Source organism: Paramisgurnus dabryanus, chromosome 1, assembly GCF_030506205.2.
Source record: "Paramisgurnus dabryanus chromosome 1, PD_genome_1.1, whole genome shotgun sequence".
NCBI lineage: Eukaryota > Metazoa > Chordata > Actinopteri > Cypriniformes > Cobitidae > Paramisgurnus > Paramisgurnus dabryanus.
In genome coordinates, this window is record NC_133337.1 from 70,864,121 (window position 1) to 70,877,670 (window position 13,550).

At 39.7% G+C, this 13,550-nt stretch overlaps 1 protein-coding gene across 1 annotated transcript in view; it reads right to left on the reverse strand.

Moving 5' to 3' along the window:
- Positions 1 to 13,550, reverse strand: part of becn1 (beclin 1, autophagy related) — a 521,809-nt gene that overhangs the window by 12,364 nt on the left and 495,895 nt on the right. The window contains exons 10-11 of the mRNA XM_065253401.1: positions 8,484 to 8,544; positions 7,879 to 8,021 (exon numbers count right to left, since the gene is read on the reverse strand). Coding sequence (XP_065109473.1) covers positions 7,879 to 8,021; positions 8,484 to 8,544 — 204 coding nt within the window. The remainder of the gene's footprint in view (positions 1 to 7,878; positions 8,022 to 8,483; positions 8,545 to 13,550) is intronic.

The window sequence follows — 13,550 nt, forward strand, 5'->3', positions numbered from 1 at the left end:
TCTAGATTAATCGCATGATTATCATTAGTTAAAGCTCACATAACACACGCCGTTTCTGCATTTCTGATGTTAATCTAAAGTATCTATAGAGTAGTATTATATATATCTCAGAAGAGTCTTAAGTTTAATTAGATTTATAAAAGAAAGATTAGCTTTACCAAATCTTTCCGATAACGTACGAAAAATTGAAGAAGGGAGTTACCACGAGGGAGGAGCGAGAACGAGTCATACAACACTATACAAAACTGTTTAAATTATGATTCACCACATGTTCGTGTCATTTATATAATATCCACGCGCCCATTTCCAACATAAGACAGAAGTCTTACTTACTGCATGCAACTCATGACCCGGTTGGGACTTTTCAATTACATCCAGCACATCAAACACACACGCAAAACACAACTGCTATCTCAGATAATAAACTATATCCATTGTTTCCATAAGGCTGGGTTTCTTCTCCTTACATACAACACACTTCTTCTTTCGTGCCATTGTTGAGTTTTGAAATGAAACAAAGCTGTGTCTTATGATGTGATGTTTGTAAGTTCCATTGAACCACCCCTTTAAGTCGCGATTAATCGCAAATTAACCACACATTTTTATCTGTTCTAAATTTACTTTAACACTTTTCAAGTTTTTAAAACTACAACTAACATGGGTGTGGACTTTACACAAATGTATGTTTACACCAGCCTGTTTACATTTGCGACAGAAGCATCAGCCATTGTTTTGTATATGAATTGTCCTTTCAGAAGACCCTTTTCTTTCCACCTTTTTCTGTTTGCTGCTGCATCATTTGAGACCCGTGCAGAAGTGTCTAAAATACACCTAATAAGGAGTTGTTTTGATCGAATAGCATGGGGGGTGGTACAAACAAATGTCAGTATATAATGAAAGAAGGATTTGAGATTCTTCACTTCTTCGCATATCGTTTAACTGTCGGTATGCGTTGAGTCCTTGTACAAGTAAATAAATCATCTCTGATGGACAGATCCTGGTATTAGTATTATTTTTCCACGACAATTTGGCGACGAGGATGGCGATCCCAATAACCCGAGGACAAGGTCAACAGTTTGATCAACTCACCATAGATAGGAGAGGTGACCTAAACCCCCAGCTTAAGGGACGTGGGCGTTGACTCTGATCCGAAGGTGACGGGATCCAGACGAACCAGTGGAGATAATACGGTAAATAAATAATAAGAATAACAATAAAATAAAAAATATGTTATCTAGAAAGGGGTCTGAGTGATATTGTAATCACTGGAAAGCTGGACTTTCCTGAACTTACTGGAGGAATTGTACCCGCCTGTAGATAACGAAAAAAAAAAGAATTATTTAGAAAGGGGTCTGGGTGATATGGTAATCACTGGAAAGTTGTGTTTTCCTAAACTTACTGGGAGGAATTGTACCCGCCTGTAGGGGATACGAACCTCTAGAAAGGGGTCTGGGTGATAGTAGTCACTGGAAAACACTTTCTTAAACTTACTGGGAGGAATTGTACCCGCCTGTAGATAATGGAAAACAAGGGAAGTAGCGCTCCCCGTCCGAAATGGGACACGGAAAGTGGATTGTCTGTCAGAGATGAAACCGGTTTAATAAGAACTTACGGGAGAGGATGGATAAAAACCATACCTCTGATACAAAAATATGGGGAAATAAGTTTTGGTGTATCTAAAAATAGAGAGCTCAGAGACAAAATAATACAGAAAGATCATTCTAAGTATAAAGGTAGATTGTTAACAGTAATGGATATGTTCATTAGAGATTCTGAAGTAAGATTGAATAAGCAGTATTTTAAAGTAATGCCTTATAGTGACTCTTCTTCTTCTTCCTCCTGTGATGTATGTGACCTGAGTGGACCTGGCAATGTGGGTCGCACTTCCAGTCTCCTGTACACCCAAACCCTCCCCGAAAAGGATCAATTACCTCCGAAGCCGGCACCCCCCCATACGATGAACAACAAAATGGAGCAGTCGGAGGAGCCCCGTGCTGCCAACTACACCAATACCCCCTGCCGATCTCTATGACGATGCTGTGGCTGCACTGGACTTCTACGTGCAAACAACAAGACGGAGAGACAGTGAGTAATTTCCTGGCAAGATTAGAAAAAGACTTTGAGAGACACTCCGGCATAACTGCAAAAATGTCCAATGATGAACCCCACCCAGCGTACAGTATGCACTTACCAATGTACTTCATGAGAAATCTAGATACTGAACTATCTGAACCTATCAAAGCTACATTTAACGGCTGGAGAATGGCCACATTGGAGGAAGTGGTGAGACATGCAGAACACCACGAGAAGAGACTTAAACAAGAACGCCTCAAAAAGAACAGGGAGGCACAAGATATGAATCTCACCATGATGCAATGCACCCTTAACTATCGACAACAACAGGATCGTAACTCCGGTTTTCCAACACTTAACCCGCAGGGGAGAGGCGGCCACAGAGGAAGGGGCAGGGGTAGAGGCAGAGGACGGGGACGAGGGCACGGCCGGTGGAATCAACGCGGATGTTTCAACTGTGATTCAATGGACCACTGGAAAGACCAATGCCTCAAACCAAGAGTTCAAAAACCTCATACAGACTGAAATGTATTAAATAGCGGGGAGGGGGCCGGTGGAGAGGAGACTGAAGTAGGTTCTTTTATGCTCTGTCGCAATGAAGAATGCTTGGCCGATGTAAGAAGTATTTTTCATACTTTATTCTGAGATACTGAATAATCTTTTGCAAGAAAACCATTTGAAAGGTTACAATATGTTTTATTGTCTATCTCAAGCAAAAAGATTCTTTTTATTGTAGATTCAGGGGCCCCCAATTCAATATTACATGCTGATTATATGCCCAAATCTGTACAGATGATAAAAAAAAAACTTTCCTTAAGTGCCACAGGGCATTTTGTTAAAGAAACTTTTTCTCAACCGGTTGATGGTATATATGTGAACATCCTAAAACTTCATTTTTTTACCTCTTTTCTAATTAGCAGAACTTGCCCATATAACTTGCTGGGTAGAGATATCATGTGTAAACTGCACATGACGGTATGGTGTGATGAAGTGACTGGGTTGAATGTGACTCTGTGTAAGGAAGTGTGCCTCAGTGTGTATGTGGGGGAGAGGCCTGAGAGTGATGCTGGTTTGAAAACACACTAATGTACACGCCCATCCTTAGATTTTATGTCACCAGAAGATTTGCACTGCACAGCTCATGTCGCCTGGGAAATCGAAGCAGATTACCAAGCGGCATGGTCACAGCAGTCTGGTGATCAGTTGACCACGAATTGGTTGTACTGGAATGGGGCCTGGGCTGCATTGAGTGTGATGCTTTCTGAATGTGCTTCTATGTTGTATGATGTTGCAAAGGCTGGTCCTTACATGTCACTGGCCAAAGCTACTGATATGGAAGGAAATACTTGGGCCCTATAGTAAGTGCATGCACAAATGCCACAGATTGGCATATGTAAAATTATGACATGTCTTATTCTCCATCCTTAGGTGTGTGGAGAACCGCACACCAGAGCTATTCTCAGCGGAAGCGCTGGGAATAGCAGCGCAGCGACAGTTGGCAGCACACATGGGGTGGACCTGTCCACGGTGCCACTCCATCTGTGGGCCACAGATAAGTATAATGTGGGTCTCATTAATTCATGTGCGCCCGTACGGATCACAACAAAGAGTGATTTTCGACTGCGAAAACCACAATATCCTCTCAAAAAAAAGAAAAAAAAAGTAGAGGACGGTATTAAACCAGTTTTTGATTTGTTGTTCGCAAAAGGAATTATTATTCCTTGCCCGTCGTCACCGGTAAATACCTCAATATTTCCGGTAAAGAAAATTAGAGAAAAAGGTGACCCCAATGAGTGGAGATTTGTACAGGATCTACAGGCAGTAAATGCGGCTGTAGAATAGCATGGGCTCCGAACGTGCCCAACCCATACACCATCCTGTCACAAATACCACAGAATACGGCTTTCTATACGACCGTGGACATTTCCAATGCGTTTTATTCAGTGCTAGTACATCCGGACAGCCAGTTTTGGTTTGCGTTTATGTTCGCCAGCCACAGATTCATGTTCACTCACCTTTGCCGGGGCTATCGTGAGTCCTCTGATTTACAAAAAGCCTGTCCACCCTAATCCTCCCAGATGGGTTGGCTTTGCTACAATATGTTGGTAAAAGTAAAGCTCAGAACACACTCTGTAAAATCAAATAGTATACCTTACTATAAAAATGCTAGTATGTTTACTTATTTTTAATTAAAATGTTGAGTTTACTTAAAATTGCTAATTGTTGTTTAAAGGTTAAAATGTAAACTTCACACAACTGAACCAATTTAAGTAAAATGACACAAAATATCCAAAACGTTCTATTGAGCATGTGCATTCGAGTGCAATTCCCCTCCTCCACACCTGTTTCTAATTTTTGATTTCAATTAGTTTTTTTTCTGGAGGGCGTGGTACTGTTGTAATATGTAGATGATCCTTTCACTTCCATGTTAAAAAAGTGGTTTGGTAAATGGAGTGGGTTGATTTCATCTATGTTGTAGTCAATAGGTGTGATGATCGCTATTTTGGGATTTGTGTGGAAGTTGTTGCATACCATGTATAAGGGGTCTCATCGAGAAAATAATTGATAAAGGTATGACTAAATGGTAGGATGTACCAACGGGTCAAACAGGAGAAAATTGAGAATAAAATTGAGGAGCCAAATGAGGATGATTGGTATGTGTGAGCGGGCCCTACAAATGAGGAGGTGCTAGTGGAACCTCGCCCCTCACAAGACCCTCTACGGCTAAAGGGGGCTGCCTGGGTTGAAGAGGATCTGCATGTTTACACAACTTTACACATACACATATAGGAATATAATTAACTATGTTTAGCTCACTAGTGATTTGCATAACATATTCACAGTGAGATTACACAAATGCTGATTCATGATACAGAAATGTTTTTACTGGCCAGCCTGTAAGCTTGATGTTTTAATTTTTTATTTTATCTTTATGGATGTGTTTTTTTTTAATCTATGTTTTTTATGTGTGGTTTTTCACTTTTAATAGATAAGAGTAATGCAAGAATGCAGGGGCCTGTGTCCTATTTATTGGAGACACAGGAGTTAGTTGCTTGCAAACATGATTGTATTATTGCATTAATAATGTGTTGAAAACCTAAGGCAAGCTGTATAAATTGGTGAATCAAAAATGTTGTTTTAAAGTGTATTAACAATATAATAACAACCAAGGTGATCCTTTTCATGGTAATTATGACCATGAATTAGAGAAAGAGGATCAAATGGGAAACTGATGATTTTGAACTGGCTGAACAAATTGGTTTCTAAAAGTAAGGTGTGATATAAGGTTTTGAATGTAATTAATGAAGGGCTGTCTGGAAGCAGCGTAAAAGCCAGCAGGGCAGTTTGGATAAAAATGTCATTTGGACATTGGGGTGGAAGTGTAATGGAAATTTATATCTTTACATCTTCAATGAAATATATGTTATGGATTGTAATAGAAATGTATTCTTTATGCATTTATTGTTTTTGTATTTGTATTCTTTATGCTTAAAGTAGTGACCTTATGATTTCTCTGTTATGTCTGGCATGATATTTTTATTTGCTAAAACAGGAAACAGGATGTCTGTGGGCCAGCTAGAGCTAGATCTGTTTTTATTATAGGTGTGATGATGTACTTAGCAAACTAATGTTTGATCTGCTTAGATACAGCAGACAAGTAAAATAATTTGTAAACACCCAGAAGTGTCTAAACTACACCTAATAAGGAGTTGTTTTGATCGAATAGCATGGGGGGGTGGTACAAACAAATGTCCGTATATAATGAAGGAAGGATTTGAGATTCTTCACTTCTTCGCATATCGTTTCACTGTCGGTATGCGTTGAGTCCTTGTACAAGTAAATAAATCATCTCTGATGGACAGATCCTGGTATTAGTATTATTTTTCCACGACAATATATATACACACACGGTGAGTGTATGTATGTATATATATATATATATATATATATATATATATATATATATATATATACACACACACACTCACCGGCCCACTTTATTAGGTACACCTTACTAGTACCGCGTTGGACCCCCTTTTGCCTTCAGAACTGCCTCAATCCTTCGTGGCACAGATTCAACAACATATTGACATGATAACATCACGCAGTTGCTGCAGATTTGTCGGTTGCACATCCATGATGCAAATCTCCCATTCCACCACATCCCAAAGATGCTCTATTGGATTGAGATCTGGTGACTGTGGAGGCCATTTGAGTACAGTAAACAACGAACATTGTCATATTCAAGAAACCAGTCTGAGATAATTTGCGCTTTATGACATGGCGCGTTATCCTGCTGGAAGTAGCCATCAGAGGATGGGTACACTGTGGTCATAAATGGATGAACATGGTCAGAAACAATACACGATGCTCAATTGGTACTAATGGGCCCAAAGTGTGCCAAGAAAATATCCCCCACATCATTACACCACCACCACCAACCTGAACCGTTGATACAAGGCAGGATGGATCCATGCTTTCATGTTGTTGACGCCAAATTCCGACTCTACCATCTGAATGTCGCAGCAAAAAAATCAAGACTCATCAGACCAGGCAACGTTTTTTTCAATCTTCTATTGTCCAATTTTGGTGAGCCTGTGTGAATTGTAGCCTTAGATTCCTGTTCTAATAAATATATAAAAGACATGTGTGTGTGACCCTGGACCAAAAAAACTGTTGTAAGCCACATGTAGGCAAAGACTACACTGCATGGGTCAAAATTACATTTTTCTTTTTAGCCAACAATTTATATTTTACAAAAAGATTATGTAAAAGCTTACAATTTCCCCCATTCAGTCCACAAGGTCATTACGGTGGTAAACCAGTAGAGAGCACTAAAACAAACCTTTTCATTAGTAATATGCATTGCTGTATACAGACTTAATTTGGACTCTGATCTTTAAATGTGTTTTTCTCAATATTTCTTACATTCCAGATTTTCAAATTGTTGCATCTCGGCCAAATATTGTCCTGTCATATCCTAACAATACAAACATACATTAACAGAAAGCTTATTTATTTAGCTTTTGGGTGATGTATAATTTTCAATTTTAGAATATTGACCCTTACGACTGGTTTTGTGGTCCAGGGTCACACATACACACACACATACACACACGTATGTTGGCATATGTGGTTTATGAGACCAATTTTCAGGTTTACACACCAGCATTACAAGACCAGTCGGTTTGTGAGACCATTTTTTGCGGTCTCGTAATTCTGGAAATTTGACTAATAATAATTCTAAAAACTATTAATGCCTGTATGTTTACTACATTAATACTTTTATTAAGTATTGTCACTTTTTTACTGTTATGACACTACCTACCTTTTTTATAACGTTTATAAACATGGTCCTCTTAAACCTTTAAGTGTCTGTGTGAACTCGAAACAGTGCCCCTGTAGGTGGGAATTGGTACTGCGTGGTATACACATTCGCACCATATTACACACATATTCGCACCAGATTACACACATATTCGCGCCAGATTACACACATATTCGCGCCAGATTACACACATATTCGCGCCAAGTGCCATTGACGGAACTGTCAAGAAGATTTGCAGCAGAACAAACGCAGCAGCTGGATCTGTGGGGGAAGTAAGTAATATTTTTTTTTTTACAAATAGTTGAAAATCGTCAAATGTTCATTTCAGGTTATTTAATAACTTAAAACTCTAGTAATGGCGTGTAAGAGGAGCACTGTAATGTAGAAACAGCTCTGAGATGCAAAGATGATGTAGATCTCAACGAATGTGGTACACATTACACACACAAACACAAATTGTTTTTAATTGTTTTTACCTGTATGGCAGACAGAACCCTGTGTCCCCTTTTTCCACCTCCTCTTTGAACTGCTGCACACAGTCGAGGAAGGCCACCATAGCGTGGTCAAATTTATTATCCCAGAAAAAGCGCAAACCACCTGAACAATACAAGGGTAACTCCTGCAAAAATACATGCTTAAATTAGGTAATTATAACTGAGAATATTATTTTTCAATAGCAGGGTATGTTTTTCTGACCGTTTATTTTCTCTATGCATTGTCACATAGTCTTGTGAAAAGAGAATTTGACAATAACTGAAAACATTATCATTTGTATGTTGCTGCATCCACAACTACGCTGCCCTCCAACGGTAAAGTGCAGTAACTTCACAAACAATGAAACTGAGAAAAATGCCCTAAAGTTTTTACACAAGCAAGTTAAAAATGACCCCTTTAACTCAATTTGGACCAAATGTGTAGTTACTGTGCTTTGCCTTGGTGGGTAGTCTAGTGTAAGGCCACTTTCAGGTTTACCAGAAAGAAAAGTAAAAATGAACTCCAAAATAATCATACATTAGTAATATAAGCTTGTTCACAGCAATCTACATTTCAGCATTAATCAAAGTATAAATGTTGCACCTACCTTGGACTTATCCGTGAGAGATTCCAGATAAGAATGATTTCCATAAGGAACAAGTCGATATCTACAAAAAAAAAAAACAGCTGGAAAGGGTTTATTCATAACTCACAGTGATTAAAGGGCACCTATTTCAATGCTAAAAAACAACGTGTTCTGCTCCAAGTTTACTTGTCACTTTTATTGTATGTATAGTTATGTAGTTTTGGTGCCCCCTAGTGGCAGTTCTCCAGATAAAATAAGTGATCACATTTCTCATGCAGTCAGCTCCTCAATCTTCAGATGCCATCCTTTATTTTGCGTTTGTAAAAGCATCATCTGTAAGTTAATTCTTCTTTACATAATACTTAATGATACATATTTTCATATATTTGTGATAAGTTTATTCAGAGCTTTGATTTAATGTCATATTTGTAATTACAGCCTTTAGCTATTAGCCTAGCCTTTGTTTGACAGCATTCAATGCGTTAATCTCAATCTATTTTGATAAAATAACTTCTGTATGAGTCAATATTTGTATTTGTTGTCAATTTCTTGGTCATCTGATAATCCCATTTAAGTAAATTGATGACATTGATTTAATTTGGGCTATTTTTAGACATAATTATGCGGGAGTGTTAAGGCAAGCCTCCAACACATTTTTACAGGATGCAGAATGGCACTGACTCAGGGACGCTTCAGGTGGCGCCATGACCAGGTCCTGATGAAACTGGCTGAGATCCTGGAGAGCCGTAGGGTAGCAGTAAATCGCTTACCTGCAACAAGAGAGCATGCCCTGGCAGGGTTTGTAAAGCCTGGCAGTATACACTGTGGGATTTGATTTTGTTTTACTAATCGTGCTGTTTATAATCTTAATTCATGTGTATTGCTACAACAATGATTTCTGTGCTGAGTACAAGAAAGTTCTCATCTGGGGGAGGAGAATTCTGAAGAAAGAACGGCGATAAATACTCATGTTTTTTGTTCTGAGCTGGGAGTTCATCGAATCCTGCTGTAGGACTTGAGATGACCCAGCATGCTGTAACTTTTTCAAATCTGATCAATAAATATTCAATTTAGATATTTGTGCCTTTCTCCATTGATGAACATGCTTTGGACGCCTTAAAGTCCAACAATTGGTGATCCCCGACGTTGTTGGAGGGAAAGGAGATTGAGAGAAGTTTCGAATTGCCTAAGATCGAGTAAGGGAGGACTCCTGTTCAACACAAAAGACCGGTCTTTTAAAAAAAAGGTAAGCAGAAACCTGTTTTATCAAATTCTGCTATTGGACATATACCAAATTAATTGTGTTGATAAGGAGATCCAAACTGAAAGTAATAAATAACTGAATACAAGATCAGATTGAAAAACTTGAGATAGAATGAGAGTAATAACTTTGGGTTAGAGGCCCTCGGGTTAAAGTCCCGTAAATGTAAGATTGGGTTAGAGGCCCTTTAATGTACTAGACATTATAAAGTAATAAGTTTGGGTTTGAGGCCCTCGGGTTAAAGTCCCGTAAATGTAATGTATGGTTGGAGTCCATTAATGTATTAGACATTATAAAGTACCAAGTGGGTTAAAATCCCTAGGATGGAAGTTCCGTAAATAGTGAATTGGTGTGTCCGGATATTTTTTAATCGCTTTCAAATTTCGCTAAAAGACGGGTCAGTAGTCGCGCGGGTGAAATCCTCGAAAACTACTGGTGTATAATAGACTATTGTGTGCTTTCAAATTTCGCTAAAAAGACGGGTCAGTAGTCGTGCGGGTGAAACCCCTGAAAACTACTGGTGTATATATCCTTTTGCTAGATAAGAGTGACGTTTTGTGCTTTTTTGAAATTCTGAATGCTTGTATATTGTGTGAAAATGGCTAAATTTCAGAAAGAATGTGATGAGTATGTGTGTCCACCAGTGTATGTGTAATAGCAAAAGATTGTGAGGCTTAGGATGGTCCGAACAGATCCAAATGCTTTTGTATATAAAGAAAAGACAAAAAGAGGTTGAGATAGGCTGGCAAAAATTGAGAGATGAGATTTGCTGGGAGGTTGAAGAAAAGAAAAAGATTCCTTTAGCCCCGATCATTTTGGCTATGGAACAGAAAGTCGTGCACAAAGTAAAAAGAGTTAGTGAAGAGGGAAAAGGCGAGTGGTTTGGAAAGGGACCTAATGTAAAAGACTTAGAAAAAGATTTGAGAATGTGGACGAGAATCGCTTTGGCAGCTGAAGTGGAGACGATTAGAAAGAAAAAGGGGAAGTTGACAGTTGTGCTGTGAGCAAGCAAAAGGAAGTAGAACAAGGAAGCACTGAGCCATTACCCTCAGCCCCACCCATGGCTCCTCCTCAAGTGAAGTCACTATACCCCTCACTGCACACACCTCCTCCTTATGAGGAAAAGTCTGTCTTGATTTCAAAGCAACAGCCGGTGTTAACAGTAAACAGTGGTGAACTAGATGTTGAATTTGATGAAATAGAGGCCCTGAGAAGAAAAATGGAAAGATTAGAACAAACAATTGTGACACAGGGAGAGATAATCACAACCCTATTAAGATTACAGAGAAATGTACATGACAACCACATGGGAAAGAGATCTCGTGTATTACACAGACAGGGCCATAGACAAATCAGACAAAAAGAGCTTGTAGAGGTAGATAAGATTAAGAATGAGCTTTTGAAACTGCAGCTAGAACAGACCAAACAGGCCAACACAGAAAAGAAACAAATGCCCCAGCAGGCCCAACCAACACCAGTAGCAATGACAACTAATGTCCCAGATAACGCCCAATAACCCAATCATCCCATAGATCCATACATAAGCCCAACCTATAGAGGGAACCCATGGGAGGGATATAACCAACAGAATAGGGGAGGCCCAAGAGGCAGAGGGGGATATGGAGGCATTGGAGGTAATACATGTTTTCTGTGTGGACAGGAAGGTCATTGGGCGTGAACATGCCCTAGTAGCGGCCCACAGCCTCATTATTCCGGTGTAAGACATCCATTTAACGGACCAAATGCAAGGGGATGGGGTCCCAACAGAGGAGGTGGCGGACGTGGAAATGGTGGTTTTGGCAGGGGACCATCAGCGTCACACAACCCATCACTGCCTGATTGGATGGCGCCTGTGCACCCAACATGGGGCCAGGGTAGTGGTGCGGAGGAATGACGGGGCACACAGGAACCCACCATGAAAGGAATAGCTGGGCCTCTCATGGAGATAGTGGTGAACCACACCACTAAGAGCCCTAGTGGATACTGGGCCTAAATAGTCCACCGTAAAAAAAAAAAAAAAAAAAAAAAAAAAACTTTTTTACAACGGTGGGGATAATGGGTTCCTGGTAAAATTGAAAAGTGACTATCAACAAATCACTACCCTATAAGGTAGCAAACCAGTCTAGTTCGCACGCATTTCTGTATTCCTCCAACGCACCAGTTAATATTAGATAGGGACCTAGAAATTGTAGTGACCTGTCAATATTGTAATGTGCTCCCGGACGGGCAAAAATGAATGGCTAATTAAACTATGCAGAGACAGAGCATTATGTATGACCAATGACCAGAGACTGTGAAAGACATGTTGTAATTTTTGGGCCTTATAAACTTCAGCAAACAATAGATAGCAAGGTACTTACCAATATATAAAAACGGTGTCCTAGAGAAAGCTTACCAAAAAATCCTGGCCAGCCAAACCTGAAATTGTATCCATGAGGGTGTAAACATGACTGACCTGATCACTGAGGGGATGCCACATGATAGTAAAAAAAAAAAAAAAACCCAAAAAAGGGCCCAACAAAATCAGACATAAGTTGTTTACAACACCACTGCCAACTACCCGCTACTCATTACGATATTTACAGATGGCTTTGTTTTAGAGCATCAGATGGTACGCTAAAGGCAGGCTTTGCTGTGGTTGAGCAAGTTGAGGGTGATTTTGTAACAAGACTGAGTGGTAGGTTGAAAGGTAAACAGTCAGCACAGAGAGCTGAAATGATAGCTGTTGTCAAAGCCTTGCACTACGCTGGTGAAGAGAGGGTGATTGTTTATAGTGACTCTGCATATGTGATTGGTGCAGTATATATGGAACTGCCATATGGCAGAGATGTGGATTTGTTACAACAACAGGCCGGCCTATAACACATGCTAGCGAAGCCTGACACATACTACAGGCTGTGAAGGTACCTAATGAAGTGGCTGTTGTCAACTACCTAATACACCACTTATATCCCCAACCATGGTTTCCCAAGACAAAGTTAGATCTGACAAAATTGACAAACACGCACTGGAATTGACATATAGTTTCGGGGCTGCTTGTCACCCCAATGCCAGAGCAAAGCTGAAATACTGAACCTGATTTTGACATTAAAACTTGACAAAAATATCATGCCTTGACGCATTACCAATTGCATTGATGTCTATTCGCTCTTCTGTTAACAGGATTTCTGGTTTTACACCATTTGAATTGCTTACAGGTCGACAGTTTCCAGGCCTACGGAACGCCTTGGTGCAGGATCCAATCCTGCCACTTACTCATGCTGTCTATTTTGACAAACTAACTGCTGTGATCAAACATTTTTCCTGCCAGGCTACCACACAATGACATTGTTACAACGACCCAGCTGTTAAAAATGCTGATTGGGTCTCTAACAGACACAGGTGTCGACCTGAGGACTCAGGTCCAAGAGAGGGAGGGTGGTGAACAGACAGAACCAGATACACCAACACCGACACTGCATCATCAACAGAACCAACAACCAGGTTGTAAGATTGTACATAAAAAGGTGACATTTTTTTTCCCAGCCCAGCAACAGAACCTTTAGCACACTGCATAAGTGCAGACTGTGCCTACGGAGCAGGTGTAGTGGAAGATTTTTTTATTTTCATTTTAATTATAGTTTATGAACTTATAATTGTTAAATGCAAAATCCTGTTTCTTCTGTTCTAGTGAAAGATTTCTGTTCTTTCCATCTGTTCAGTAGTAAAATGTCCAAAGACTAGAACATTATGCAAAGTCCTACCAGATAAGATAAAGGGGGGCTAGTGAATGACATAAGTAACAAATGATGTTTGTGGAAAAACTCAGTAAACGGTAGAGTTTCACT